This window comes from Notamacropus eugenii, chromosome 3 (genome assembly GCF_028372415.1).
Source record: "Notamacropus eugenii isolate mMacEug1 chromosome 3, mMacEug1.pri_v2, whole genome shotgun sequence".
In the NCBI taxonomy this organism is placed as follows: domain Eukaryota; kingdom Metazoa; phylum Chordata; class Mammalia; order Diprotodontia; family Macropodidae; genus Notamacropus; species Notamacropus eugenii.
Window position 1 is genome coordinate 98,997,294 of NC_092874.1, and position 27,077 is coordinate 99,024,370.

The 27,077-nt window shown below is 36.5% G+C and overlaps 1 protein-coding gene across 1 annotated transcript in view; it reads right to left on the reverse strand.

The window, feature by feature from the left end:
- Positions 1-27,077, reverse strand: part of CNTNAP2 (contactin associated protein 2) — a 2,725,119-nt gene that overhangs the window by 313,905 nt on the left and 2,384,137 nt on the right. Inside the window, exon 16 of the mRNA XM_072652434.1 lies at positions 307-477. Within this exon, the coding sequence (XP_072508535.1) occupies positions 307-477 (171 nt within the window). The remainder of the gene's footprint in view (positions 1-306; positions 478-27,077) is intronic.

A 27,077-nucleotide genomic window follows, 5' to 3' on the forward strand; every position in this document is an offset into this window, starting at 1 on the left:
TCTACAGTGATTTGCTTTAGCACTAAGAGATAATGACTTTCTCTGAACCACACAGCTAATATGTGGCAGGGATGGTTCTTGAACTCAAATCTTTCTTAAATCTATTTACAGTGTTAGGCTACTTCTTCATTTTACCTTAACCTGGCTAAATCACTTTGACCTCAATATCACTTGAGTTTCCACAGAGATTGAAAATAACTATGTATTCAAGTTTTCTATAAGTACAGAACCAGAATCATGAGATTCCCCCCAACCAACACTGTTTGCCATGGTTATTAATGGGGTCTTTGAACAAAATAAACTCACATTTCAGTTCAAGTTTGATGAAATCTGTATTCCCCAGATTCTCCAGAAACACTCCATCAGCAGCTGAAGTTTTGAAGTAGAAAGAGATGTCAGCACTTGTTTCCCCTTGGAAAGTGGAGAAGTAAAGGTAGGATGATGGTGTAAAGAATGAGGCAGCATTCCAGTAGTTCCCTATGGAAGGAAAAGGAAAGACAACCTATTTAATTTAGGGGCTATACACAGCCATAACCTAAGTAGCGCACATTTCTGGAGCTTCAGTAAATCTTCTCTATTAGTAAGGAGCCCATGTTTTACTTCATCTTTCTTAATGGTGATGAGACCAAATCTCACAAGCAAATACATTTTGACTTTCTAAAGGGAAAATGATAAATGTTTTGCAGAAGAGTGATAGTTGGCTTTCAACATACTTTTGCAGGGCAAAATTCTTTGTTTAGTTTGCACCTCTTGGGGTCTGATGAATATCTAAAACTACACACTGAAATCTTTGGAAGTCATTTTAATCAGAAGGATAAGCCTTCAAATTCCATACAAAATCCGCAATTTGTACAATTATTGATTATTTGTTATATTTATAGAGTAGGTTTCCTCTGCATGTTTCCTCCAAAGAGTGCACTGTCTGCCCACATCGATTGCTATTAGCTTTCTTTTACAGTTTCAATCCACACTTAAGCCATGTTTTTAAAAATTCAATACACATGCATGATGCAAAAGTTTTGCCTTAAAATGAACTCTATTCATATAAAATATTTCTTGTAAAATTTTCCAGCACAAACCCAAAATTAAACATTTAAGTTTCCTGTATCACTACTATTGTTTGTCTTTGTCCCCAGAGACATTCCTTAAGTACTGAATAATCTCTGTTGTGGCCGCAACTGAATTGGTGGCAGGACGAAATGACGAAGTCCATCAGAGAAACATTGAAAAATTTTGCTAAGAAAAGCTGTCAGTAATGGAAAATATTACTGGCTATTATCTCATGAAAAATACAATTTTAGAATTGGAAAGGTCTTTAGAGGTCAGGAATAACATTGCTGGGATCAGCCCTTTCCCTTGCTTCAGGTGTCATAGGGTTTCTAGAGGACTAACTGCATGATGAACAAGAGGACGGGGATAAAATGACTAGACCCCCTGGACATATGTATCCTCTAGTGTGCTCTAATTCATATTAAACAAGGAGAACCTCTCATTGAAAATAGATATAAAAACTGCTTGAGGGGGATGATGGAGATTAAAGTTTTGAACCCCAGGTGCAGTGAGGTGATACAGTAGAAAGAGTACCAGCCCTGGAGTAAGGAAGACCTGAGTTCAAATTTGACCTCAGGCACTTGACACTTACTAGCTGTGTGACCGCGGGCAAGTCACTTAACACCATTTACCTTGCTAAAAAAAAAAGTTTGGACTCCAGAAGAATTAAGCCCATCATAATTTAGTGAGGTCTGCCCAGCAGACCAGAGCATTGAACTTCAGTTCAAATTGTGTCTCAGAATCTTATTAGCGAAGAAACCCTGGGCAAGTAAACTTCTCTGGGCTTCAGTTTTTCATCTGTAAGATGGGGATAGTAGTACCTACTTCACAGGGTTCAAATGAGAATCAAAGGTGATAACACAAGTAAAATGCTTTGTTAACAAATAATGATGATGGTGATGATGACAAAGATGATAATAATAGCAGCAAAACCAAAAAATTCCACCTAGAGAACAAAGTCAACTGAATAGCCTTAACATCGAAGGATACAACATCATAGTTAGATACTAACCTTTGTACAATAATCTGTCCCAATGATCCCAAGCACAGAACTCCTTCAGTTTTGGCTCTTTCTGATCCGCTGCCCTGGACATCTCAACCTCTATGTCTTCTACCTACCGCAACTCTTGGCCAGACTCACTAATTCCTACCTTCCTTGATCCTGTCCAGCCTAACCAAGACTGTATAAAGGAGGTCCTTTGGAGTGCCTCAGCAAGGACAGTCAACTTCTCCAGCCTGGTGTGGTACTTTTCAGTCCAATCTGCTTATTTTACATCTCAGAGAACTGGGATGTGAAGTGAGTCACATAACAGTAATAGCTGACATATCAATTTTCATACTTTATGAAGTACATTACATTTAATATATTATTTAATTGTCAAGGCAACACTTTGGGCTAAGTAGCACAATTACTATTAGTTATACTTTATAAAAGAAGAAACTGAGGTTCAGAGCAGCAAAATAAATAAGAGACAATGTGGCACAATGGCAAGAACATTAGATTCCCTGGGTTCAAATTCTTCTTTTGTCACTTACTACTTGTGTGACTTTGGGTAAATTATTTAGCCTTTGTTTCTTCTTCTGTAAAATGAGTGAGCTGAATTAGAATGTGTCTTCTAGCTCTAGATCTAAAATAGTCTGATTTCTATGTGATACTCAGGTTTACAGATTGGCAGCCCTGCTATTGGAAAGTTAGCCTCCTCTTTCTTTGGATGATACCATCCCATCATCATAAATAAAATTTCCTAATGAATGTTGCCTTCTGACATGTTACCTTTCAGAATCCCAGCAACATTTCATCTTTTCTCAGACACAGTCTATAAATTAAACAATTTCTATGGACAATATTTAGAAAATGTAGATTGCGGAATAGACTCTATCTTCCTTCCAACTCAATTCAACAAACATTTACCAAGCTCATACTGCACCAAAGACATTGTGTCAGTTGCCAAGCACAGAATGACAAAATGCGAAACAGTTCTTACTCTTGAGCAACTTACATTCAACTGGCGTAGAGTATGTGGGTGAATAGATACAGCATGCAAACAGACAAGTAACCTTACAATGTATTTTTTTGACAGCATTATCTTTAGGAGCCTAAATGATTCAAAGAAGGTTAAAGATACTGGAAGACAGGGGATACTAGATAAGTTTCATAAGTGGAGATTGATATTTGACTCTTGCCCCTATCCCCAAAAAGCAAGCTACAGATACAGGCAGAGAAGAAAAGTTCTGCAACCCCAGAAAATGGAAGCCCTTTCTGCCTAGGGGGAAATTTGGATGCCATATTAAGACATGTTTGGCTTTGTTCCCTAGAGTCACTTGTTTATCCAGTCCATGGGCAGAAGAACTAAAAAAAATATCCTTCCTGCCACTTACAAAGCCCACCAAGTAACCAGAATAACTATTCCTTTCAGCTATATATAGTTTCCCTGAATAAGGACAGACACCACCTGTGGCTTTGCATGTCACACTGTTCTAGGGTGACCTGAATATTATGGTTGCTCAACAAATATTAATAAATGTAAAGGCTGCTGAGTTCTGGAGATTGTCTTGACTAGCTCTACCATTTTCATTCTCCATGATTTCATTTACATTACTGCCTATGTACATTATTGGTAGGCATTTTTTTATTTGTACAGCTGGGCTACATATTAGAAAAGCACATGTTCTTCTAACTTTAAGGCTATTGAAAAGCTAAGAAAATAGAATGAATACCAGGTACAAGGCACAAGCACCAAGATACTGAGTTAACTACCTTATGATGCAAGGATTCCAATTCACTAGCTGTGTGACCTTAGGGAAATCATCCATCCTCTCTGTATATAAGTATACACTGTGTATTAGTATAGACTTATACTTTATTCATCTGTAAAATGAGAGGGATGGACTGGATGGCTTCAAATGTCTCTTTTAGTTTTAAATGATGCTTTCTTCTCAATGTTATGACTAGTTTCTTTTTTTTTTAATTTTTGTGTTTTATTTTCCACCAGTAACATGTAAAAACAATTTTTAAAATTTGTTTTTAAAACTTTGTGTTCCAAATTCTCTCCTTTCCTCCCTCCCCACCCATACCCCCACTGAGAAAGCAAGCAGTTGGATATAGGTTATACAAGAGTAGTCATACAAAACATATCCAGAATAGTCATGTTGTGAAAGGAAACAGACAAAAAAAACTCAAAAAAAATAAAGAAAGCAAAAAAATAAGCTTCAGTCTGTGTTCAGACACTATCAGTTCTCTTTCTGGGGATGGATAGCATTTTTCATCATAAGTCCTCCAGAGTTGTTTTGGATTGTTGTGATCCTGAGAATGTCAAAGTCATCCACAGCTGATCATTTTACAACATTGCTATTACTTAAACCACATATTTCACTTTGCATCAGCCCATGCAAATCTTTTCAGGTTTTTCTGAGAGCATCCTGCTCATCATTACTTACACTATGATAGTATCCCATCATAATCACATAACACACAACTTGTTAAGCCATTGGGCGTCCATTCAATTTCTAATTCTTTGCCTGCAGAAATGAGCTGCTATAAATGTTTTGTATATATAAGTCCTTTTTTGTTTTTTATCTCTTTTGGGATACAGAACTAGTAGTGGTATTGCTAGATCAAAGGGTATATGAATGTTTTATAACCCTTTGGAAAAAGTTCCAAATTGTTCTACAGAATGATTGAATCAGTTTACAACTCCACCAACATTGTAGTAATGTCTCATTTTTCCTATATCCCCTCCAACATTTATCATTTATCTTTTCTGCCCCATTAGTCAAATCTAATAGGTATGAGGTAGTACTTCAGAATTGTTTTAATTTGAATTTCTCTGATAAACAGTTGATTTAGAGTATTTTTTCACGTGACTATAGATAGTTTTGATTACTTCATCTGAAAACTGATCCTATCTTTTATCATATATCAGTTGGGAAATAGCTCTTTTTTTTATATATTTGACTCAGTTTTCCATATATTTGAGAAATGAGGAATCTATCAGAGAAAAATGCTTCAAAATCTTTTTTTTCACAGTCACTATTGCTATTTCCCTCCATCCTATATAGCCACATTGTTTATTCTATTCTCTCTCTCCTTTCACCTTGTCTTTCCTCAAAAGTGTTTGGCTTCTGATTATCCCTTCCTCCAATCTGCCTTACCTTCTATTCCCCCCTTCCACCCTCACTTCTCTTATCACCTTTCCCTCCTACTTTCCTATAGGGTAAGATGAATTTCTATACTCAATTGAGTGTGTGTATGGTTCCCTCTTTGAGCCAATTTTGATGAGAGTAAGGTTTATTCATTGCCCCTCACACCCCCCCCTTCCCTCCTTTAATAAAAGATTTTTCTTGCCTCTTTTATGTGCATTCTTTTTTTCCACCTCCTTTTTTTTTTAACATGTCATCCCTTCATATTTGACCCACCTGTACCTTCTGTCTATATGTACTTCTTCTAACTACCTTAATATTAAGAAAGGTCTTTTGAGCTACAAATATCAAAACACTTTAACTTTAGTGAGTACCTTAAGGTTTCCCTTTCCTGTTTACCTTTTTATGCTTTTCTTGAGTCTTGTATTTGAAAGTCAAATTTTCTATTCAGATCTGATCTTTTCTTCAAGAATTCTTAAAGTCTTCTATTTAAATGAAAGTCTATTTCCCCCTGAAAGATTATATTCAGTTTTGCTGGGTAGGTGATTCTTGGTTGTAATCCTAGCTCCTTTGCCCTCTGGAATGTCATGTCTCAAGCTAGTAGATATAGGCAGGAATATATGGCTGGAGCAGGGGAAGAAAGGGGAAAGAACAGGGGCTCTGGAGTAAAATACTACATCTCGTTATACTGAGTGACCTTATTCAAGTCATTTAACCTTCCTGTGCCTCAGTTTTCTCCCCAGTAAAATATACAGGATGGCCTCTGAAGTCTGTTCAAGTTCTAGACCTATAAGCTTATGAGACTATGTCCTAGTCAGTTCCTAACAATAGGCAGCTTTCTCACTAAAACCTAGTTCACAGTGATGCCCATGGAATGATTGTTCCATCCTCGATTTCAGATTCCACTTTGACTCTTTCTTGTGTCTCTTGGCCAAAATGATTCTGTTTAGTAGTTACTGCATTCCTACATGAAGACTCATCTTCCTGAGTTCATATCTGGCCTCAGACATTTACTAAACTGTGTGACCCTGGGCAAGTCACTTAACCCTGTTTGCCTCAGTCCTCATATGAGGAAAGAGAAGGAAATGGCAAACTACTCCAGTATCTTTACCAAGAAAACCCTCAAAAACGTCACGAAGAGTTGGACAGGACTGAAATGACTGAACAACAAGTCTACCTCAGTGCTTAGTACAATGCTTTGAATGTAGTAGGTAAGTACTAAAAAGCTTCTTAGTGTATAAATGAATGAATTTATGCAAAACAGGACAGTGCAACTGACAGGCCATCATCTTAACTATCACTTTTTTTCTCGTTTTGAAAATCTAGAGAAATGTAGCTGGGGTAAGATTCATGGTCCTAACATCATTATATGTTTTTCAATGAGTATCAAGTAAATTAATAATAACAATAATGAAAATAAAAATTTTCTTCCTTCTCCTTGTCCTTCTTTTCCTCCTCCTTCTTTTAGTAGAGCTGGAAAGGCAGGAAGGACCTCAAGAAGAATGTGATCTCTGAGCTGAACTTTGAAGGCAGAAAATTATTCTAAGAAGCAAAGATGAAGAGGAAGTGATTACTCTTGAAAGAGTAGGAGGACAGACTGTATAACACACAGATTTTAGAGATGGGATGTCCTGTGCAAGTAACATCAAGAAGCATGGTTTGGGAATTGGATCGCAGAATGAAGCAGACTATTTTCTCTTGTGTTATGTTTTGTTTTGTTTTCATGGCTTCTCCCATTCATTTTAGTTCTTCTATGCCACATGACTAAGGTGAAAATGTAAAACAAACAAAAAAAAGTTGACTAGGCAGAAGAGTGTCTGAAGGGGACTTGACCAAGGTCAAGTACTCAGTACTAAGTACTCAGTCTCAGGGAGAGGATTCAAGTCCGGGTCTTCCTTACTCCCAAACCAGTACTCCATCTATGTTACCTCTATAACTATATTTTTACATATCAAAGTGTGTGTACATGTGTGTGTTGAATGTATGTGTATGTATTTGAATTATACATACAATGTGGCTCAGGAACGAAGACTATACTGTCAGCAGTCAATGCTGATAAACACATTGGACCACTTGAAGGAAACATACTACATAAATCCAACAAATGATCAATAAAAGCACCAACTGTAGATTTCATGTTAAATCTGAAGGTCAATACCACTGATTAAAATGACTTCCAAAGATTTTAGTATAAGTTTTAATATTAAATGAACCACAAAATATACACCCTAAAGAAATATATAAATGTCTATAAGTAATAATAACTCATTTTGATAATGCTTTAATATTTTCAAAGCATTTCCTAGGCATATATTCCAAAGAGATTAAAGAAAGCAGAAAAGGATCCATATGTTAAAAAATATTGATAGCAACTCTTTTCATAGGAGGAAAAAAAGGAAACTAAGGCACTGCCTACCTGCTGAGAAATGGCTAAATGATTTATGGCACATTATTAAGCCATCAGAAATGATAAAAAATTATACACACACACACACACACACACACACACACACACACACACATATATATATATATGGAAGGAGAGAGAGAGAGAGAGAGAGAGAGAGAGAGAGAGAGAGAGAGAGAGAGAGAGAGAGAGAGAGAGTCACCTATACTGAATCAATGTAGGCTATCATAGGAACTGTCCTTGGTATTTTATAGTAGTAATAGTCAGCCATGATATGAATTACTACTATGAATTACTATTAAACTCAATATATGCGGCTGAGGTATGGAGGTGCTGGGTTTAATGTTAAAGGCTGTGATCAGTCATATTTGTGCTTTAGTTGCTATTGTCTTTATTTTTTTGCTAGCGTTTCAAATATATTTTATATTTTCCTCCCTTTTTTTGGCTAAACTCCTTGAGGAGGCCATCCATATTAGTTGCTTTTACTTCCTTTCTTTTCACTCTCTTCTTAACTCTTTGTAGGCAGATTTCTGTCCCCATAATTCAGTGAATTCTGCCCTCTTGCAAGGGATTGATTATCCCTTAGTTGTCAAATCTAATGGTCTCTTCTCAATCTTTATTCTTCTTATCTTTTCTTTGGCCTGTGATATGGATGATCACCCTCTTCTCTTGCATACTCTCTTAAGTTTTTTTAAAACACTTTTCTCTTCTTGTTTTATTTCTACTTGCCTGACCACTCCTCTATCTCCTTTGCTGAATCTTCATCAAGTTCACAATGATTAACAATAGATGGCCTTTTTCTCCCTCCATACTATTTCACTTAATGATCTCATTAGCTCCCATGGAATCAATTATTATCTCTATTTTGATGATTGCCCAATCTGTTTATTCAGCCCTATCCTCTCTACTGATCCATATTCTTGCATCTTCAACTACCTACTGGACATTTCCAACTGGACATGTCATAGGCATCTTAAATTTAACAGGTCCCAAACTGATCTCATTTTCCTTTCCCCCAAACTCTCCTTTCTTCTGTTTGCTATTCTCATTAATATTGCTACCATCTTCCCAGTCACCAAGGCTCACAACTGGAGTGTCATCTTTGACTCCTCAGGCTCTCTCACCCTCCCATATTTAATCTGCTGCCAAGCCCTGCTGATTCCACCTTCTCAGCATTTCTCTTCTATGCCTCCTTCTCTCTTGGACACGCTGCTATTAATGTGATGTCTTCCTCATTTTATGCATGATTCATTACACCATCCTTATGGTTGCTCTCCTTGCTTCAGGTCTCTCCCTATTCCTGTCCATTCTGCACTCCATGATTCAAGTGATCTTCCTAAAGCACAAGTATACCCATGGTACTCTCTGTCCCCATTCAATCAACTTCAGTGGCTCCCTATTACTTCAAGTCTCAAATATAAAATTCTGTTAGCTTTTTAAAGTCATTCAAAGTCTAGCACTTTCCTGCCTGTTCAAAGTTCTTATATTTTACTCCTCTTCAGTCAAGTGAAACTGTTCTCCTTGTTGCCCCTTAAACTCTCTGTGTGTGTGTTTTTATAGCTGTCCCCTAAGCCAAGAATCTTCTTACTCTTAGCGTCTCCAGATTCCTTCAAGTCTTGGATAAAATTTAATCTTCTGTAAGAAACCTTATTCCACCCTCTATAATCCTGGTGCCTTCCTCTCTGAGGTTATCTCCAGTTTATCCTGTATGGATTTTGTCTGGACATATTTGTTTGCATGTTGTTTCCATTGTTATACTATGAGCTCCAGGAATGTGGGATCTATTTTTGCCTTCCTTTGTATCTCCAGTATACATCTCTTGGTAAATACCAGGTGTTTAATAGATTCTTGCTTACTTGCCTTGATATCTTGGACAACATAATGTGAATTGGACAACATAATGTGAATTAAAGATAAATGCTGGGAATTAGTGAAAGAATCATACAATATGTATAGTTTTAATGTCTCAAATAATTTTCCAGATTGAAAATTCAATAAGTGAATTCAACTAACATTTATTAGATATCCACAATATTCAAAGCATTGCTCTAGATATTAGAGATACAAATGTAAATATGAAATAGGAATTTACTCACTGGGAGAATACAAGGTGTACATAAATACATATAGTACATGAATATTTTAGGAAGGAGAGAGCTCTAATAAAAGAAAATTCAGAATGGCTTCATGGGAGAGAAACACCTCAGGCCCTGTTTTTGAATCTAAAATACTTTAAGAAAGGCAAACACATATATATGTAGACAGAGACAGAGACATACACAAAGGAGAGAGAGAGAGAGAGAGAGAGAGAGAGAGAGAGAGAGAGAGAGAGAAGAGAGAGAGAGAGAGAGAGAGAGAGAGAGAGAGAGAGAGAGAGAGAGAGAAGCCTCTACCTTTTTGCCTCACCCCATACCATATTGTGCACTATTTTACAAATGTTGGTTTCTTATAGATGGAAGATTGTTCCATCCAAACTTAAGCCAGGGAAGGACACAGCCGGAGGGAGTACTAGATGCTAAGAGAAAGCAGAACAATTTGATCCAGATTTCAGGGCTTCAGTAAGCAGCCAGAAAAGAGTCTAACAGCTAACCAGAAAGAGACTGATAAGGAAAGGCTGCAGGACATCATGTGCTTAGACAGATATTGCAGGGGATTTTTCTAGGCTGAGAGTGAGGGGATTTCAGACAGAGAGATGATAGGTAGAATCCAAGGAAACAGCCTGAGCAGGACTGAGTTTGATGTAGAGAAAAAAGTCATCTTAATTAAAACCAAATCATGATGCCTGAAATCTAGCAATTTAGAAACCATATGAGTGTATGTATATAAATATGTGCAAGCATATATACTTACATTTGTGTATAATTACATATATATGCACATATTCATATGTATATATATATCCATCTCTATCTATCTTTCTATCTATCTGTTTATCTATCTGTCTATCTGTCTGTCTGGAGCAGGGTGTGATAGTCAAGCTTATAGAAAATGGAATTGCAATGAACCAGATCTATGTGGTAAGAAAAGTTCACTTAGATTCAATTAATAAATTATACTGCTATAATATTTCACTGGTACATTCCCCAGGATTATCTCATGATGTGTGAAAATACCTTTGTGTTTCTTTCAGTGGTTGATTGAACATGGGATGTGCCAAAGTTCCACAATGAAGGAAACATGAAGCAAAGGGGAATGGGCATGGTCTAAAGGACATAGTCTGAAGGAGGAAAACTAAACAAAACAAAATCCTTAAGCCACTGGATGGATGTACAAAAATTAATCGCAATGGGGGTGAGAATCTTTTGGTTGGGATAACCCCAGAATGCTTTGTCATAAAAACCAGACTTCAAAAATTTGCTTTGCTGTCATCCTACCATAAAGGAACTAAGGAGTTACTTCTTCAAAGGGACCATGTGAAGAATGTAACCCACCCTTCTTTAACTTGTTTGGCTGTACAACTCTTGAGTAGCAAGACATTCTTTTTCAATAAATTCTAAGATCAAGATTTTAGAGTGCACAAAAATTCTTCACTACTAATATGAGTTTATCAAGGCACCTACTTAATATATACTGACAGGCACTACAAGCATAGACTGCTGATTCAGAGTCTAGTTTCAGCTTAGAACCTTAGCTTCATCCAGAACCTCAGTTCTAGCTCTGTTTAGTCACCCAAGGCAAGTAAATTCCATACCCAGGTCTATCCCTACCTTGATATCCTAGACCTAGAATATGCCATTTTCTCTGGTATTATTCCATGTCTATCTGCAGTACAAGTTAGTGATCTCTCCAAGCACTCTTGTTCAGTAAATAATCTGGCCTCCTCTATCTGGCTCTTTCAGTTGTCTATCTTGGTTAGGACAGAACAGCATTCTAGGTCTGCTCATGAGACATGTCACACTGATTTTCATTGGTTCCAGTCTTTAGCAGAAGGCTGTACCATTATCTGATTTCTAAATTCCAACTACTTCTAAGTAGATAACATAATTCTACATTTCTATTGTTGGCTTCTTTTTAATCTTGTCTTTCTTCTCCCCCACCCCATATCAAACTTTTCCTCAAATATTTCTTTTCACCTTTTTTAGCTAGTACAAAACAATGTCTATTGGACTTGGTTTGGTTAAGTGTATGATTTGAAATGTGATTCCTGCCACTGAGAAAATTGGCTACTCTTATAGTGGAGAAAACAATTTACTTCATAGTTATAGAGAGGTCAAGGTATAGGTATACCTATTTGAACAAAAGATCACCCTTCAAAAAGGCTGATTTTCTGAATATAAATGCCATTAGGCATTTATAGAGGACCATTCAAATTTAGAAATGTCAGTATTCTTGGTGTTATCCTATTGAATATCATGGCCTATATGTTAGATATAACAATAGATCAGCTGCTGTTTGCCTGCTCATCTGTATCTACTTGTGGAAGTCCTTCATTTATAAAGAAACTGCTTTCTTAACTTAATTTCTTCCCTATTAGCATGAATAGTTGCTTTGTACATCTTTAAGTCTGATTTATATGAAAGGCTGATTCAAGGAGTTAATATGATTTTTCAGGGATGAGCCACTCAAATACAACACAACCATCATTTACTGTGACCTCTTCAGTAGACTGGTGAAACATATGGAAGCCCTTCTCAAAACAATATTTTTAAATGCATAAAATAAAATACATAGAAAATAAAAACAAAACACAAAGGAAATCAAAAGTTAGTGAAAATAAAGATGCAATTTCTTTCCTATCCAAATTTGTGGCAGACTTGAAATTTATCCTTGGGCCCCTTGTGAATGTGTGGATCCCGGTTGAAGAACCCTAAACTACAGTATGTGATGGCAGAGTAAGGTCTAGCAGAAGAACCAACAGCTAAGGCTTCATCAAGATAAGGGTCCAAGTATAAAACATTTATAATGTTTTATCCAGTTTGGGCAGACTGGATACTTTCCACATTTTATACAGAATCTCAATAAGTAGCCATATTCAACTTGGCTACTGCTTCTTCTAGATAACTTAAGATGAAATAGTTAAAATAGTTTAAAATTGATCATGTGCCATATTAAATGTTTTTTAAGAGGGGGTTTGGAAACAACTGTGAAACATGATGCTAATTTTGTTTTATTTTGTGTGCCTGGAATTAAGGACTCATAATAGCGAAGGATCCAGCTCTGGTGGGAGGAGTTTGTCTGGCACGGATCAGTGAGTTTAGCCTATTTCATAAAACCAGTCTTTAGAGATGAACAAAACTGTTATTACTTAACCTGACTGCCAAAAAAATGTTTATGGAAGGAAGTAATTTCTTTTCATTGATGAAAGGCTCTCTACAAATAGATTCAAATTTGCATGGTGACCTTTTAAAATTGCCTCCCTAAAACCTTAAAAAAAAATACCCTAATCACTAATATTAGTCATGCCTAAACCAAGCTATGTATTTCAGGGTTCAAAGTTAAACTTAATAAAAATAGCAACAATAATCATAAATGGAGAACTGAGTATATTGGAGTTTAAAGGTTCAGTTGTTTTCAGTTGCTTTAAGTGCATCTGACTCTTTGTGATCCCATTTGGTGTTTTCTTGGCAAAGATAACAGAGTCATTTAAGCACTAAAGTTTTTATTCTGTTCTAGGTTCTGCACTAGGTGTTGGGGATACAAAGAAAGGCACAAAACAGTCCTTACCATCTAAAGAACCCTTAATCATATTCTGGGTAACTTTTAAGACACTGTAACTTTCTCAAGATCCTGAAAATCAAGACAACTGTACCTTGTCACCACATGGAAATATGACCTTCAGAAAGTCATTTCACTCTCATGTTTTTTCCAAGTTCTTCATGCCTTTGCATAGAGTACGACTATGTCTAGAATATCTTTGCTTATCACCTCTGCCTGTTAGAATCCTTAGCTTCCTTCAAGAGTTAACTAAGGTGCCACTTCTGATCCTCACTATTCTTCAACAAGACACTTCATCTCTTTGCTCTAGGTATTTTCATCAATTGTCCCCCCTGGCCTGGAATGCTCTCCCTCCTCTTCTCTGTCTGCTAACTTCCTTCAAGTTTCATCTAAAATCCAACTTCCTACTGGAAGCCCTTCCTGATCTCTCTTAATTTGAATTCCTTCTCTCTGATGATCATCTCCTATTTATCCTATATATCACTTGTTTATACATGTTGCCTCCCCCATAAGATTACACTCTCCTTCAAAGCAGGGACTATCTTTTGCCTTTCTTCATATCTCCACTGCTTAGTATTATGTCTGGAATAGAGTTGGTGCTTAATAAATGCATATTAACTGATTCCTCCAGTTATTTTTCTCTCCTCTTACCTTTAAATTATATTGTATTTACTTATCTCTGTAAACATTATCTAGATGGGTCAAGATGGTGGTGTAAAAACAGGGACCAACATAAGCTCTTCCAAATTTCCCTCCAAACAATTTCAAAATAATGCCACAAGATGAATTATGGAAGAACCAGCAAAAAGATGGAGTGAAATGATTTTCCAGTACAAGATGAGTTATGATGTAAGTAGGAAAGGTAGTGAGAGTGGAATATATTCCAGTGCAAGATGTATCCTGACAAGTCAGAAGGCTGTGGGGACAACTGAATTGGAGGAGCAACTTCTGGTGCTCTCAGCCCCTGGTCAGTAGGGGGTTGACTAAGTGGTCAAGAAACCCTTTACAGGCATTGGGGGTAGGATTCTGTTGCTTTGCCCATATATGGATCCAGGAAGCAGGTCCAGGTTGCAACCCTAGGGTGAGAAGGAGTACTAGCACACTAGAGTTCATAGCAACAGGTAAGTAGAGATGTTGGTCTCATTTCCAGGGTGGAAGAGTCCTTGAGATTGCCCACAGACCATAGCACAGGCTAGGAGAGGAGTAACGACACCTCTCCTGAGATTATACTACCTTGGAAAACTTACAAACCCCCAGAACTAGTTCTGAAAAGAGCAGCACAGAAAACCTGAAGCTTGGGACATGTCCCCTCCATCCCAGAAGATGAGCCCAATTTTAACATAAAATTAAAAGTTGAGTAATAGGCTGGAAAATGAGCAAACAACAACAAAAAAGAACCTGACTGCAGAAATTTACCTAGGTAATAGGGAAGATCAAAACACAAACTGAGAAAAAGACAACAAAATCAAAATTGCTACATCCAAAGCCTTAAAAAAATGTGAATTGTTCTTAGACCCAAAAATAATTTTGGGAAGAGCCTTCAAAAGATTTTAAAAATCAGCTAAAAGATGTAGAAGACAAATTGGGAAAGGAAATGAAAGTAATGCAAGAAATTAATGAAAAAAAGAGTTAACAACTTGGTAAGGAAAGCACCAAAAAATGGAAAAAAGATGTACGAAAAAAAGAAAAAAAATTGCTCAAAAATTAGAATTGGCCAAATGGAAGCAAATTACTACATGAAGTACCAAGAAACAATAAAACAAAGTCAAAAGAATGAAAAAAATAGAAGAAAATGTGAAACGTCTCATTGGAACAACAACTGAAATGGAAAATAAATTAAGAAGGGAAAATTTAAGAATTACTGGATTTTCTGAAAGTCACAATTAAAAAGAATCTAGACATTCCATTTCAAGAAATTATTAAGAAAAACTGCCCTACTATCCTAGAAACAAAGGGTAAAATAGAAATTGAAAGAATCCGCCAATCATCTTCTGAAAAAGATCGCAAAATAAAAACTCTCAGGAATATTATAGCCAAATTCCAGAACTCTCAGGCCAAGGAGAAAATGCTGCAAACAACCAGAAAGAAGTAATTCAAATGTTGCAGAACTATAGTCAGGATAATACAGGATTCAGTACTTTCTATATTAAAGGATCAGAGGGTTTGGAATATGATATTCCAGAGGGCAAAGAAGCTAGGATTACAACCATGAATCAAATACCCAGCAAAACTGAGTATAATCCTCCAGGGGAAAAATGCAATGGAAAATGGAGAAATGGAAAATTTTAATGAAATAGAAGACTTTCAGACTTTTCTGATAAAAAGACCAGAGCTGAATAGAAAATTTGCTTTTTAAATATGTGTCAAGAAAAGCATAAAAAAGTGCATAGAAAAGAGAAATCATAAGGGATTCCAGAATGTTAAACTGTTTACATTCTTACAAGGGAAGACGATATTTGTCACTCTTAAGAACATCATTATTATTGACATAGTTAGGAGGAATGTACCTAGAAAGAAGAAATGAGTGTGAGTTGACTTTGATGGGATGACATTTAAAAAAAATTTTTTTTTTAGGAGATGACATTAAAAAACAAAACAAAATAGAGGGATGAGAAAGAAGGCCATTTCAAGAGAAGGGGAAAGGGATAGGTAGAATCAGGAGTAAATAAATAATCTTGCATAAAAGAGGCAGGAAAGAGTTTTTCCAGAAGAGGGGAAGAAGGGTGATGGTAGCTGGCAATGCTTGAATGTTACTCTTAACAGAACTGGCTGAAAGAGGGAATAACATTGCCCACTGAGTTGGGGATAGAAATCCATCTTACCCTACAGGAAAGTAGGAGAAGAGGGAGATAAAAGAAGGGAGAAAATGATAAAATGGAGGATATATTGGGGGAGGTGGTGGTCAGAAGCAAAACACTCTTTAGGACAGAGAAAAAGAGAGAGGGAGAGAGAAAGCAAATGAGAGAGGGAAGGAGGGGAGGGGTAACATAGAAACATAGGATGGAGGGAAATATGTGGTTAGTAGTCATATTTGTGAATGTGAATAGAATGAACTCACCCATAAAACAGAAGTGGAGAAGAAGTGAATTAAATGCCAGATCCTACAATATGTTGTTTCCAAAAAAATATACTCAAAGCAGAGAGATACATGGAACAAAAAAGGGGGTTGGAGCGGAATCTATCATGCTTTAGCTGAAGTAAAAAAAAAAAAAAAGCAGGGGTAGCAATCTCAGACAAAACATGGGCAAAATAGATCTAATTAAAAGAGATAAGGTAGAAAAAGACATCTTGCTTAAAGGTACAATAGACAATGAAATAATATCAATATCAAACATATTCACTAAATGGTATAGCATGCAGATTCTTACAGGAAAAGTTAAATGAATTTAAATAGACAGTAAATCTATGATAGCGGAGGATCTCAACTTTCTTCCCAATGACAGAGGAGTTGAGCATGCTTGAGGTGTCACAGCTATCTAGCTAGCTTCAGGATACATATGTTCCTCTGGTTTTGTGGTAATTTATTTGTGTCTTTCAGAATGCTGCGCATTTCTTTATTAAACACATGACATGAAATATCACTGTCATCTCCCCTAAATTAAAAAAATAGTTCTGTAGGTTTAATGTAAGGAGGATTGTTTCCAATTTCAGGGGACAAATTTTAAGAGGGACATTGACAAGCAGAAGTGCATCCAAAGTAAGGTGGATAAGGGACTGGAAATAATGGGTCAGGTGGAGATCAACTGAAGGAGGTGGAGGTGTTTCACACAGAGAGGAGAAGATTTAGGGTAGGTGGCATTTTTGCCTCCAGATGTTAGAGGGGTTGTTACATGCAATAGATATTAGGCCTTACCTTACTTGAACTCTGAGGGCAGCACTAGGACTAATATGAGAAAATATGAGAAAAATATATGAGAAAACTATAGAGAGCCAGATTTTAGTTCTATGTATGGAAGCAATCCATATAATTAGAATTGTCTTAAAATGGAAAAAGCTGCCTAAGGAGATAATAAATTTCCTGTCACTAGAGTTCTTCAGGTAGAGGCTGAATGACCACTTGAAATGAATTTCAAAGGAGATTCATGCTTCAGGAGTGGACATTGGATAAGATGACCTCGAAGGTTCTTTACAATTTGGAGACTAAGATTTACCTCTGAAAATTGCCTGTCGTTCTCAACAGATGTGAGCCATTACCTTCAACAGAATCACAAACGTGGCAATAAATAGTAATTTACAACAGTCCTTTAGACTCCCAGCCTTTAGATTTCCTTTTTCTCTCTCTCTCTTTTATTTTATTTTATTTTTTTACTATCTTCCCCTATGCTATCTATTAGAGTCATGGAATTACAAAATGTTAGGGAAAAAGGAAATTACTGTGTGCAAATTCTCTCTCTTGTTCTGATTTTACTGATGACAAAAGTGCAGAGTAGGAAGTGGCATGTTCAGGTTACACTGCTAGTAAATGTCAGAGATGGAACTAGATTCCCAGGTCTCCTGAGTTCCAGGCTCTTGTTCTTTCTAGTACATCTCATTTTGCCTCTCATCTTCTTGTCTTTTCATGTGATTGAAATTCACGTTCTAGCATCAATTTCCCCCTTTACATTCTGCCCTGCTGAAATGGAGAATGACGGTGGGAGAACCATAAAAGTTACCTTGTTGCTTTGAGCTCCACTCATCAGGAGCACCAGAGAAGCAATACTGCAAAATGTCAGGCAGCTCATATGTATTACAATAGATGAGAAAAACCTCCAGGGCCCAGAAAAACATATTTTATAACAAAGCCATTATATGAATAAAGTATAAGGAAAAAAGCCACCCATTACAGCAAAAGATGGATGAATAAATTGGAAACTGCTCCAGATCGTAAGGTAATGGATTGAGATTTACCTATACAATTATATGACACAAATCAAACTTGCCTCCTATGATTTTCATTACAGGAAATGTCTGCATACATGTGTACTATTCACAGACACTGTGGGTTCAGGACCAAAATCAGAATCAGATGATGTTATCTACTAGCATGGCTTGGATGCTAGACTCTGTTTTTTGGGTTAAACTGTGAAATGAAGCTCTGGAGAGCATAGAAATTCAACCCCAAATTTTTAACACATGGGTAACTAATCCCTAACTTATGTATGCCTGGACATTTTCTTCAATCTCTATATTTCTTTCTCTCAGTCATCTCATCAATATCAGTAGTTTCAGATATCTTCTCTAAGCAGAAGACTCTCAGATCTACTTTTGTGTTGCTGTCCAATCATTGTCATGTCCAATTCTTCAGGATTCCATCCATTGACAATAGCATGCTAGAACCTTCTATCCTCCACTATCTCTCAAAGTTTGCCCAAGTTCAAGTTCATTGCTTCCGTGACGAAATTTATCCATCTCATTCTCTGCCATTTGTTTTCCCTTTTGACTTAAATCTTTCCTAATAACAGGGTCTTTCCTATTCTCATTAAGTGGCCAAAGTATTTAAGCTGCAGCTTTAGCATTTGATATTCCAGGTAATACTCTGAATTAATTTAAGTATAAATGATTTGATCTCCTTGCTTGCCAAAGAATTCTCATAGTTTTCCTCAGAACCACAATTTGAAACCATTGATACTGTGTTGCCCAGATTTCCTTACAGCCTAATTTTCACAGTTATACATTGCTACTGAAAAAAAAACAAACCAGTTTTGTCTATATAGAACTTTATTAACAATGTGATGTCTCTGCTTTTTAGTATGCTGTCCAGTTCTGACATAGTTTTCCTTCCAAGGAACAAGCCTTGGCTTGCAGTCACAATCTGCAGTGATCTTTAAGCCCAAGAATACAAAATTTGATATTACTTCCAGTTCTTCTTAGGAAGTGATGAACAAGTTGGTAAGATGATAGGTTTTTCTTTTTTTTGATGTTTAGCTTCAAGCCAGCTTTTACACTTTCCTCTTTCACCTTCATCAAGAGGCTTCTTAATTGTGCTTCACCTTTTGCCCTCAGAGTGGTATCACCTACGTATCTGAAATTGTTACTTTTTCTCCTAGTAACCTTAATTCATCAAAAATCAATTTTTGATTCATCCAGCTTGACATTTTGCAAGATGTACTGTGCATTTAAGTTGATTAAATAAGGTGAAAATTTACAACTTTGTCATACTTCTTTTCCAATCTTAAACCAATAAACTGTTCCACGTTTGGTACTAACTGTTGCTCCTTGACCTGCATACAGGTTCCTCAGGAGACAAGTATGATTGTCTGGTACTGCCATCTCTTTAAAGATTTATCATGTTTTGTTGTGATCCACACAATAAAAGGTTTTATTGTAGTCAATGAAGCAGAAGTAGATGTTTTTCTGCAACTCCCTTGTTTTCTCTATAATCCAGCAGAGTTGGCAATTTGGTATCTAGTTCCTCTGCCTCTTTGAAAGCTAGCCTGCACTTTTGGTAATTCTCAGTTCACATATTGCTAAAGCCTAGTTTGTAGAACCCTAAGCACAACCTAGTTGGCATGTGAAATGAGTGTAATTGTTTGGCAATTGGAATATTTTTTCCCATTGTCCTTCAGGATTGGAATGCAAACTGATCTTTTCCAATTCAAGGGCCACTGTTAAATTTTCCAAGTTTGCTGGCATATTGAGTACGGCACTTTAACAGCGTCATCTTTTAGGATTTTAAAAATGTTAGCGAGAATTCTATCACTTTCACTAGCCTTATTATTGACAATGGCCAATATGACCTCATTCTCTAGGATGTCTAGTTCTAGATTAGTAACCACACCATTGTGGTCATTGGCGATGTTAAGAACTTTCTTATCTAGTTCTGTGTATTTTGCTACCTCTTTTTAATTATTTCTACATCTGTTAAATCCCTACCATTTTTGTTTTTTATCATGCCCATTTTTGTATGAAACATTCTTGTGATATCTCTAATTTTCTTTCCCATTCTATTGTTTATATATATGTGTATATATGTATGTATGTATATATTTATATACATGTGTACATATGGATACATGTATACATATTCATATACATACATATATATATACATACATGCGTTTCTCATTTAAGAAAACCTCATCTTTCTTTGCTATTCTGAAATTCTGCATTCAGTTGGGCATATCTTTCCCTTTCTCCTGCCTCAGATATTTGTATTATCAGGCAATCATTTTGCTTTCTTATTCTTCTTTTTCTTTGGGATGCTTTTTGTTGCTGCCTCCTGTACAATACCGTGAACTTCATATTCATAAGGGATATTACTTAGGTCATCCCATTTGGTCCGATGGTTTTCCCTACTTTTGCAACACAAAGGTCATGGTCTGAGCCACGCTCAGAATCACATCTTGTTTTAACTGACTGTATAGAGCTTCTCCACCTTTGGCTAAAAGTATATAGTTAATCTGATTTTGATATTAACCATCTTGTGATGACCATGTATAGAGAGCTGCCTTTTGGGTTGTTCTAAATGAGTGCTTGCTGTGATTAGAGAGTTATCTTTCTTTCTTTCTTTCTTTTTTTTATTATTTTTTAATGTTTAACAATCACTGCCATACAATTGAGATTTTATCCCCCCCACACCTACCCCCCACTACCCCCCTCCCTCCCCACAACTGCATACATTTCTGTATAGGTTCTACATATACTTTCCTATTGAGTATATTTTCACTGTAGTCATGCTATGTAGTCAGACTAAAATAAATGAAAGAAATCATATAACAAATCAAAACATGATACACAAAAACATACACATACACAAACATGATCTGCTACATTTTGCAAATGACTTCCATATTTCTTTCTCTGAGTGTGGAAGGCATTTTGCCTTGAGAATTACCGTTGGGATTTTTTTTTTTAAGAAGTTCTTGCGTTATTACAAAATTCCAAGTTTACCAGAAAAAACTCTCGCACACTTGGTCATGCTGTGCACAAAGTTCTCCTGGTTCTGCTCCTTTCACTCAGCATCAGGTCATATAAGTCCTTCCAGGCCTCTCTGAAGTCTTCTTGTTCATCATTTCTTATGGCACAATAGTACTCCATTACATTCATATACCATAATTTATTCAGCCATTCCCCAATTGATGGACATCCCCTTGACTTCCAGTTTTTGGCAACTACAAAAAGTGCTGCTATAAATATTTGTGTACATGTGGGACCCTTTCCCATTTTTATGATCTCTTGGGGATACAGTCCTAGTAGCCATATTGCTGGGTCAAAGGGTATGCACATTTTTGTAGCCCTTTGGGCATAGTTCCAAATTGCTCTCCAGAATGGTTGGATGCGCTCGCAGCTCCACCAACAATGAATTAGTGTTCCAACTCTCCCACATCCTCTCCAGCATTTATCATTTTCTTGTTCTGTCATGTTTGCCAATCTTATAGGTGTGATGTGGTACCTCAGAGTTGTTTTGATTTACATCTCTCTAACCAATAGTGATTTAGAGCATTTTTTCATATGATTATAGATAGCTTTAATTTCTTCCTCTGAAAATTGCCTGTTCATATCCTTTGACCATTTATCAATTGGGGAATGACTTGTATGATTGTACATTTGGATCAGTTCTCTATATATTCTAGAAATGAGGCCTTTATCCCCGAGCTTAGCTGTAAAAATTCTTTCCCAATTTACTACATCCCTCCGGATTTTGGTTGCATTGGCTTTGGTTGTGCAAAAACTTCTCAGTTTAATGTAATCAAAGTTATCCATTTTGCATTTCATAATGCTTTCTATCTCTCCTTTAGTAAAAAATTCTTCCCTTCTCCATAGATCTGATAAATACACTATTCCTTGCTTCTCCAGTTTATTCATGGTATCAATCTTTATACCTAAATCATGTACCCATTTGGACTTTATTCTTGTGTACAGTGTCAGGTATGGGTCTATGCCTAATTTCCGCCACACTGTTATCCAGTTTTCCCAGCAATTTTTGTCAAACAGTGAGTTCTTATCCCAGAAGCTGCGGTCCTTGGGTTTATCAAACAGAAGGTTGCTATATTCCTTGGCTACTGCGTCTTGAGTGCCAAGTCTATTCCACTTGTCTACCTCTCTGTTTCTTAGCCAACACCAAGTGGTTTTGATAATTGCTGCTTTATAGTACACTTTGAGGTCTGGTAGCGCTAGGCCACCTTCCCAAGCATTTCTTTTCATTAGTCCCTTTGATATTCTGGACCTTTTGTTTTTCCAAATGAATTTTGATATTATTTTATCCAGCTCTAGAAAATAATTGTCTGATAGTTTAATTGGTATGGCACTAAATAAGTAAATTAATTTAGGTGGAATTGTCATTTTTATTATATTAGCATGGCCTACCCATGAGCAACTAATGTTTTTCCACTTACTTAAATCTGACTTTATTTGTGCAAAAAGTGTCTTGTAATTGTGTTCATATAATCCCTGGGTTTGTTTTGGCAGGTAAACTCCTAAGTATTTTATACTGTCTACCGTAGCTTTAAATGGGATTTCTCTTTCTATCTCTTGCTGTTGGACTTTGTTGCTAATATATAGGAATGCAGAAGATTTGTGTGGGTTTATTTTGTAACCTGCAACTTTGCCAAAGTTGTTTATTATTTCAAGTAATGTTTTACTTGAATCTCTGGGATTCTCTAAGTAGATCATCATATCATCTGCAAAGAGTGATAACTTAGTTTCTTCTTTGGCTATTCTTATTCCTTCAGTATCTTTATCTTGTCTAATTGCTACAGCTAACATTTCTAGTACCATATTGAATAATAGTGGTGATAATGGACATCCTTGTTTCACCCCTGATCTTATTGGGATAGCTTATCCCCATTGCATATAATGCTTGCTGAAGGTTTTAGATAGATACTACTTATTATTTTATGGAAAGTTCCCTTTATTCCTATGTTCTCCAGTGTTTTTAGTAAGAATGGGTGTTGTATTTTGTCAAAAGCTTTTTCTGCATCTATTGAGATAATCATGTGGTTTTTGTTAGCTTTGTTGTTGATGTGATCGATAATGCTAATAGGTTTCCTAATATTAAACCAGCCCTGTAATCCTGGTATGAATCCTACCTGATCGTAATGTATTAATCTCGTGATAAGATGCTGTATTCGTTTTGCTAAAATCTTATTTAAAATTTTTGCATCTATATTCATTAGGGAAATTGGTCTATAATTTTCTTTCTCTGTTTTGTCTCTTCCTGGTTTGGGTATCAAAACCATATTTGTATCATAGAAAGAATTTGGGAGGACTCCTTCTTCCCCATTTTCAAAAATAGTCTATATAGTATTGGAATTAACTGTTCTTTAAATGTTTGATAGAATTCACTTGTGAATCCATCTGGCCCTGGAGATTTTTTCCTAGGGAGTTCATTGATGGCTTGTTCCATTTCTTTTTCTGAGATGGGGTTGTTTAAGTATTCAACTTCCTCTTCTGTTAATCTGGGCAATTTGCATTTTTTTAAAATATTCTTCCATCTCCTTTAGATTATCGAATTTGTGGGCATAAAGTTAGGCAAAGTCGTTTCTAATTATTGCTTTAATTTCCTCTTCATTGGAGGTGAGTTCACCCCTTTCATTTTTAATATTAGTAATTTGATTTTCTTCTTTCTTTTCTTTAATCAGATTGACCAAAGGTTTATCATTTTATTAGTTTTTTCATAAAACCAACTATTGGTTTTATTTATTAATTCAATAGTTTTCTTAATTTCAATTTTATTAATCTCTCCTTTGGTTTTCAGTATTTCTAATTTGGTATTTACTTGGGGATTTTCAATTTGTTCTTTTTCTAGCTTTTTCAACTGCAAGCCCAAGTCATTGATCTCCTCTTTCTTTATTTTATTTATGTAAGCATTCAAAGATATAAAACTTCCCCTAATAACTGCTTTTGCAGTATCCCATAAGTTTTGGTATGTTGTCTCACTATTGTCATTCTCTTGAATGAAATTGTTGATTGTTTCTATGATTTCTTTTTTAACCCAACCCTTCTTTAGAATTAGATTATTTAGTTTCCAATTGATTTTTGGTTTATCTTTCCATGGCCTTTTATTACATGTAATTTTTAATGCATTATGATCTGAGAAGGATGCATTGATTATCTCTACCTTTCTGCACTGGATTGTGAGATTTTTATGTCCTAGTACATGGTCAATTTTTGTAAATGTTCCATGTACCACTGAGAAAAAGGTATATTCCTTTCTATTCCCATTTAATTTTCTCCAAAGATCTATCATATCTACCTTATCCAGAGTTTTATTTACCTCCTTAACCTCTTTCTTGTTTATTTTGAGGTTAGATTTATCAAGTTCAGAGAGGGGGAGGTTGAAGTCCCCCACTAGTATAGTTTTGCTGTCAATTTCTTCCTTCAACTCCCCCAACCTCTCCTCTTAAGTATTTGGATGCTATACCACTTGGAGCATACATGTTTAGTAATGATATTGCTTCATTGTCTATGGTGCCTTTTAGCAGGATATAGTTTCCATCCTTATCCCTTTTGATTAGATCTATTTCTGCTTTTGCTTTGTCTGAGATTAGGATTGCTACTCCTGCCTTTCTTACATGAGCTGAAGCACAATATATTCTGCTCTATCCTTTGACCTTTATCCTATGTGTATCCCCCCGTTTCAAATGTGTTTCTTGTAAGCAGCATATTGTTGGATTATGGCTTTTAATCCATTCTGCTATCCATCTCCGTTTTATGGGAGAGTTCATTCCATTCACATTCACAGTTATGATTACAATCTGTGTATTTCCCTCCATCCTCTTTCCCATCATTTGTGCTTTTAGCTCTCCCGTCTCCCTTCCCCTCCTCAATAGTATTCACTTTTCCCCCCTCCTCCTGCAGCCTTCCCCTCCTTCTTTTAGCCCCCCCTCCCTTTTACTCCCCTTTACTCTTATTGCTTCTTCCCTCCCTTTTAGCCTCCCTCCCCTTTCTTCCCCCTTCCCCTCCTACTACCTTATAGAGCTAGTTAGGATTATCTACTTAAGATTATTGTTCCCTCCTTTAAACAACTCTGATGAGAGTACCTCTCAAACAATGCTCATCTCCCTCCCCTCCTTCCCTCTACTATAGTTTTGTACTTCTTCCTGTGATGTAATTTGCCATTTTCTGCTTCCTCCTTTTCACACCTCCTATTACAATCCCTTCTCATACTTAAATCATATTTTTGACATGACATCATTTACTTTATACCCGTTCCCTCTACGTATATCCCTTTTATCATAATAGCTGCACAGTTCTCAAGATTAACAGGTATCATCTTCCCTTATAGGGAGGTAAACAGTTTGCCCTAATTGAGTAGCAAGTTTTTGTTTTTGTTTTTTCCCCCCTGTTTACCTTTTTATGATTCTCTGGAGACCTGCATTTGAAGATCAAATTGTCTATTGAGTTCTGGTGTTTTGGTCAGGAAGCTCTGGAATTCCCTTATTTTGTTGAATGACTTTCTCCTTGCCTGAAATGTTATGCTGAACTTTGCTGGATAGTTGATCCTTGGTTGAAGTCCCAACTCCTTTGCCTTACGGAATATTGGGTTCCAATTCTTTTGATCTTTTAATGTAGAAGTTGCAAGGTCCTGTGTGATCCTGACTGTATGTCCTTGATATTTGAATTGTTTCTTTCTGGCTGCTTGTAGTATTTTCTCCTTCACTTGATAGCTCTGGAATTTGGCAACGATATTTCTTGGGGTTTTGAGTTTGGGATCCCTTTTGGGAGGGGAACGGTGGATTCTTTCAATGACTATTTTGCCCTCTGAGTCTAGTACTTCTGGGCAGTTTTCCTTGATGATTTCCTGGAAGATATTGTCCAGACTCTTTTCTTCATCATGGGTTTCTGGCAGGCCAATAATTCTTAAATTTTCTCTCCTGGATCTATTTTCCAGGTCAGTTGTTTTTCCAATTAAATATTTTACATTTTCTTCTATCTTTTCATTCTTTAAATTTTGTTTGACTGATTCTTGTTGCCTCATTGAGTCATTAGTTTCTACTTGCCCAATTCTAATCTTCATCGTATTGTTTTCTTCAGTTAACTTTTGCATCTCCTTTTCCATCTGACCGGTTTTTCCCTTTAAGGAGCTATTTTCTCCATTTAATTTTTGTACTTCTTTTTCCATTCGACCAATTTTCCCAGTTAGGTTTTGTGTTTCCTTTTCCATTTGATCTTTTCCCAATTAGGTTTTGGGTTTCCTTTTCCGTTTGATTAACTCTTCCTTTTAGGGAATTATTTTCTCCAGTTAATTTTTGAACTTCCTTTTCCATTTGTTCAATTTTCCTTTTCAAAGTGATGTTCTCATCAGTGAATTCTTTTTTTATAATTTTAAAATCATTGGCCAGTTTTTCTTCTATTTCCTTCTTCAGCTGTTCCAGGTAATCTAGTTGTGCTTGAGAGAAGTTCATAGTCCCTTCTGAAGTTTCAGATGGAAGTACAGTCTCAGCTCTGACCTCTTTGGTGTTTGTGTTTTGGTCCTTAGCCCCATAGAAAGATTCTGTGGTTTTTTCACTTTTCGTCTGCTTTTTCTGATTCATGGTGTTGGCTGAGTGTTGTAGCTTCTGGTTCTTTCAGTCAGAAGGTACAGAACTTTGTGTTGAGCTGATGTGTGAAGAAGCTAAAAGCAGGTTTTTGTTTTTTTGTTTCCCAGATCAACCCTGGGGTTAGCTTGTTAGGTGTGTGGGAGGAGTGGTCTGGTCACAGGAGATCTCCTCAGCTGACCTGAGGCAAAGGCAAGGTCAGGGGATGGTGATCCCAGCTTCCCTATTGTCTTCCCTTTTCCCCTGGGGGACTGAGGCATGCCTAGATGCTAATGCGTGTTCCCACCCCTCCTGGGACTCCTCTTCCGGCGCTGAGGCTTGCCTAGGTCTCAGTGCGAATTTTCTCTGCCCTGGGTCCTCTGTCCTTC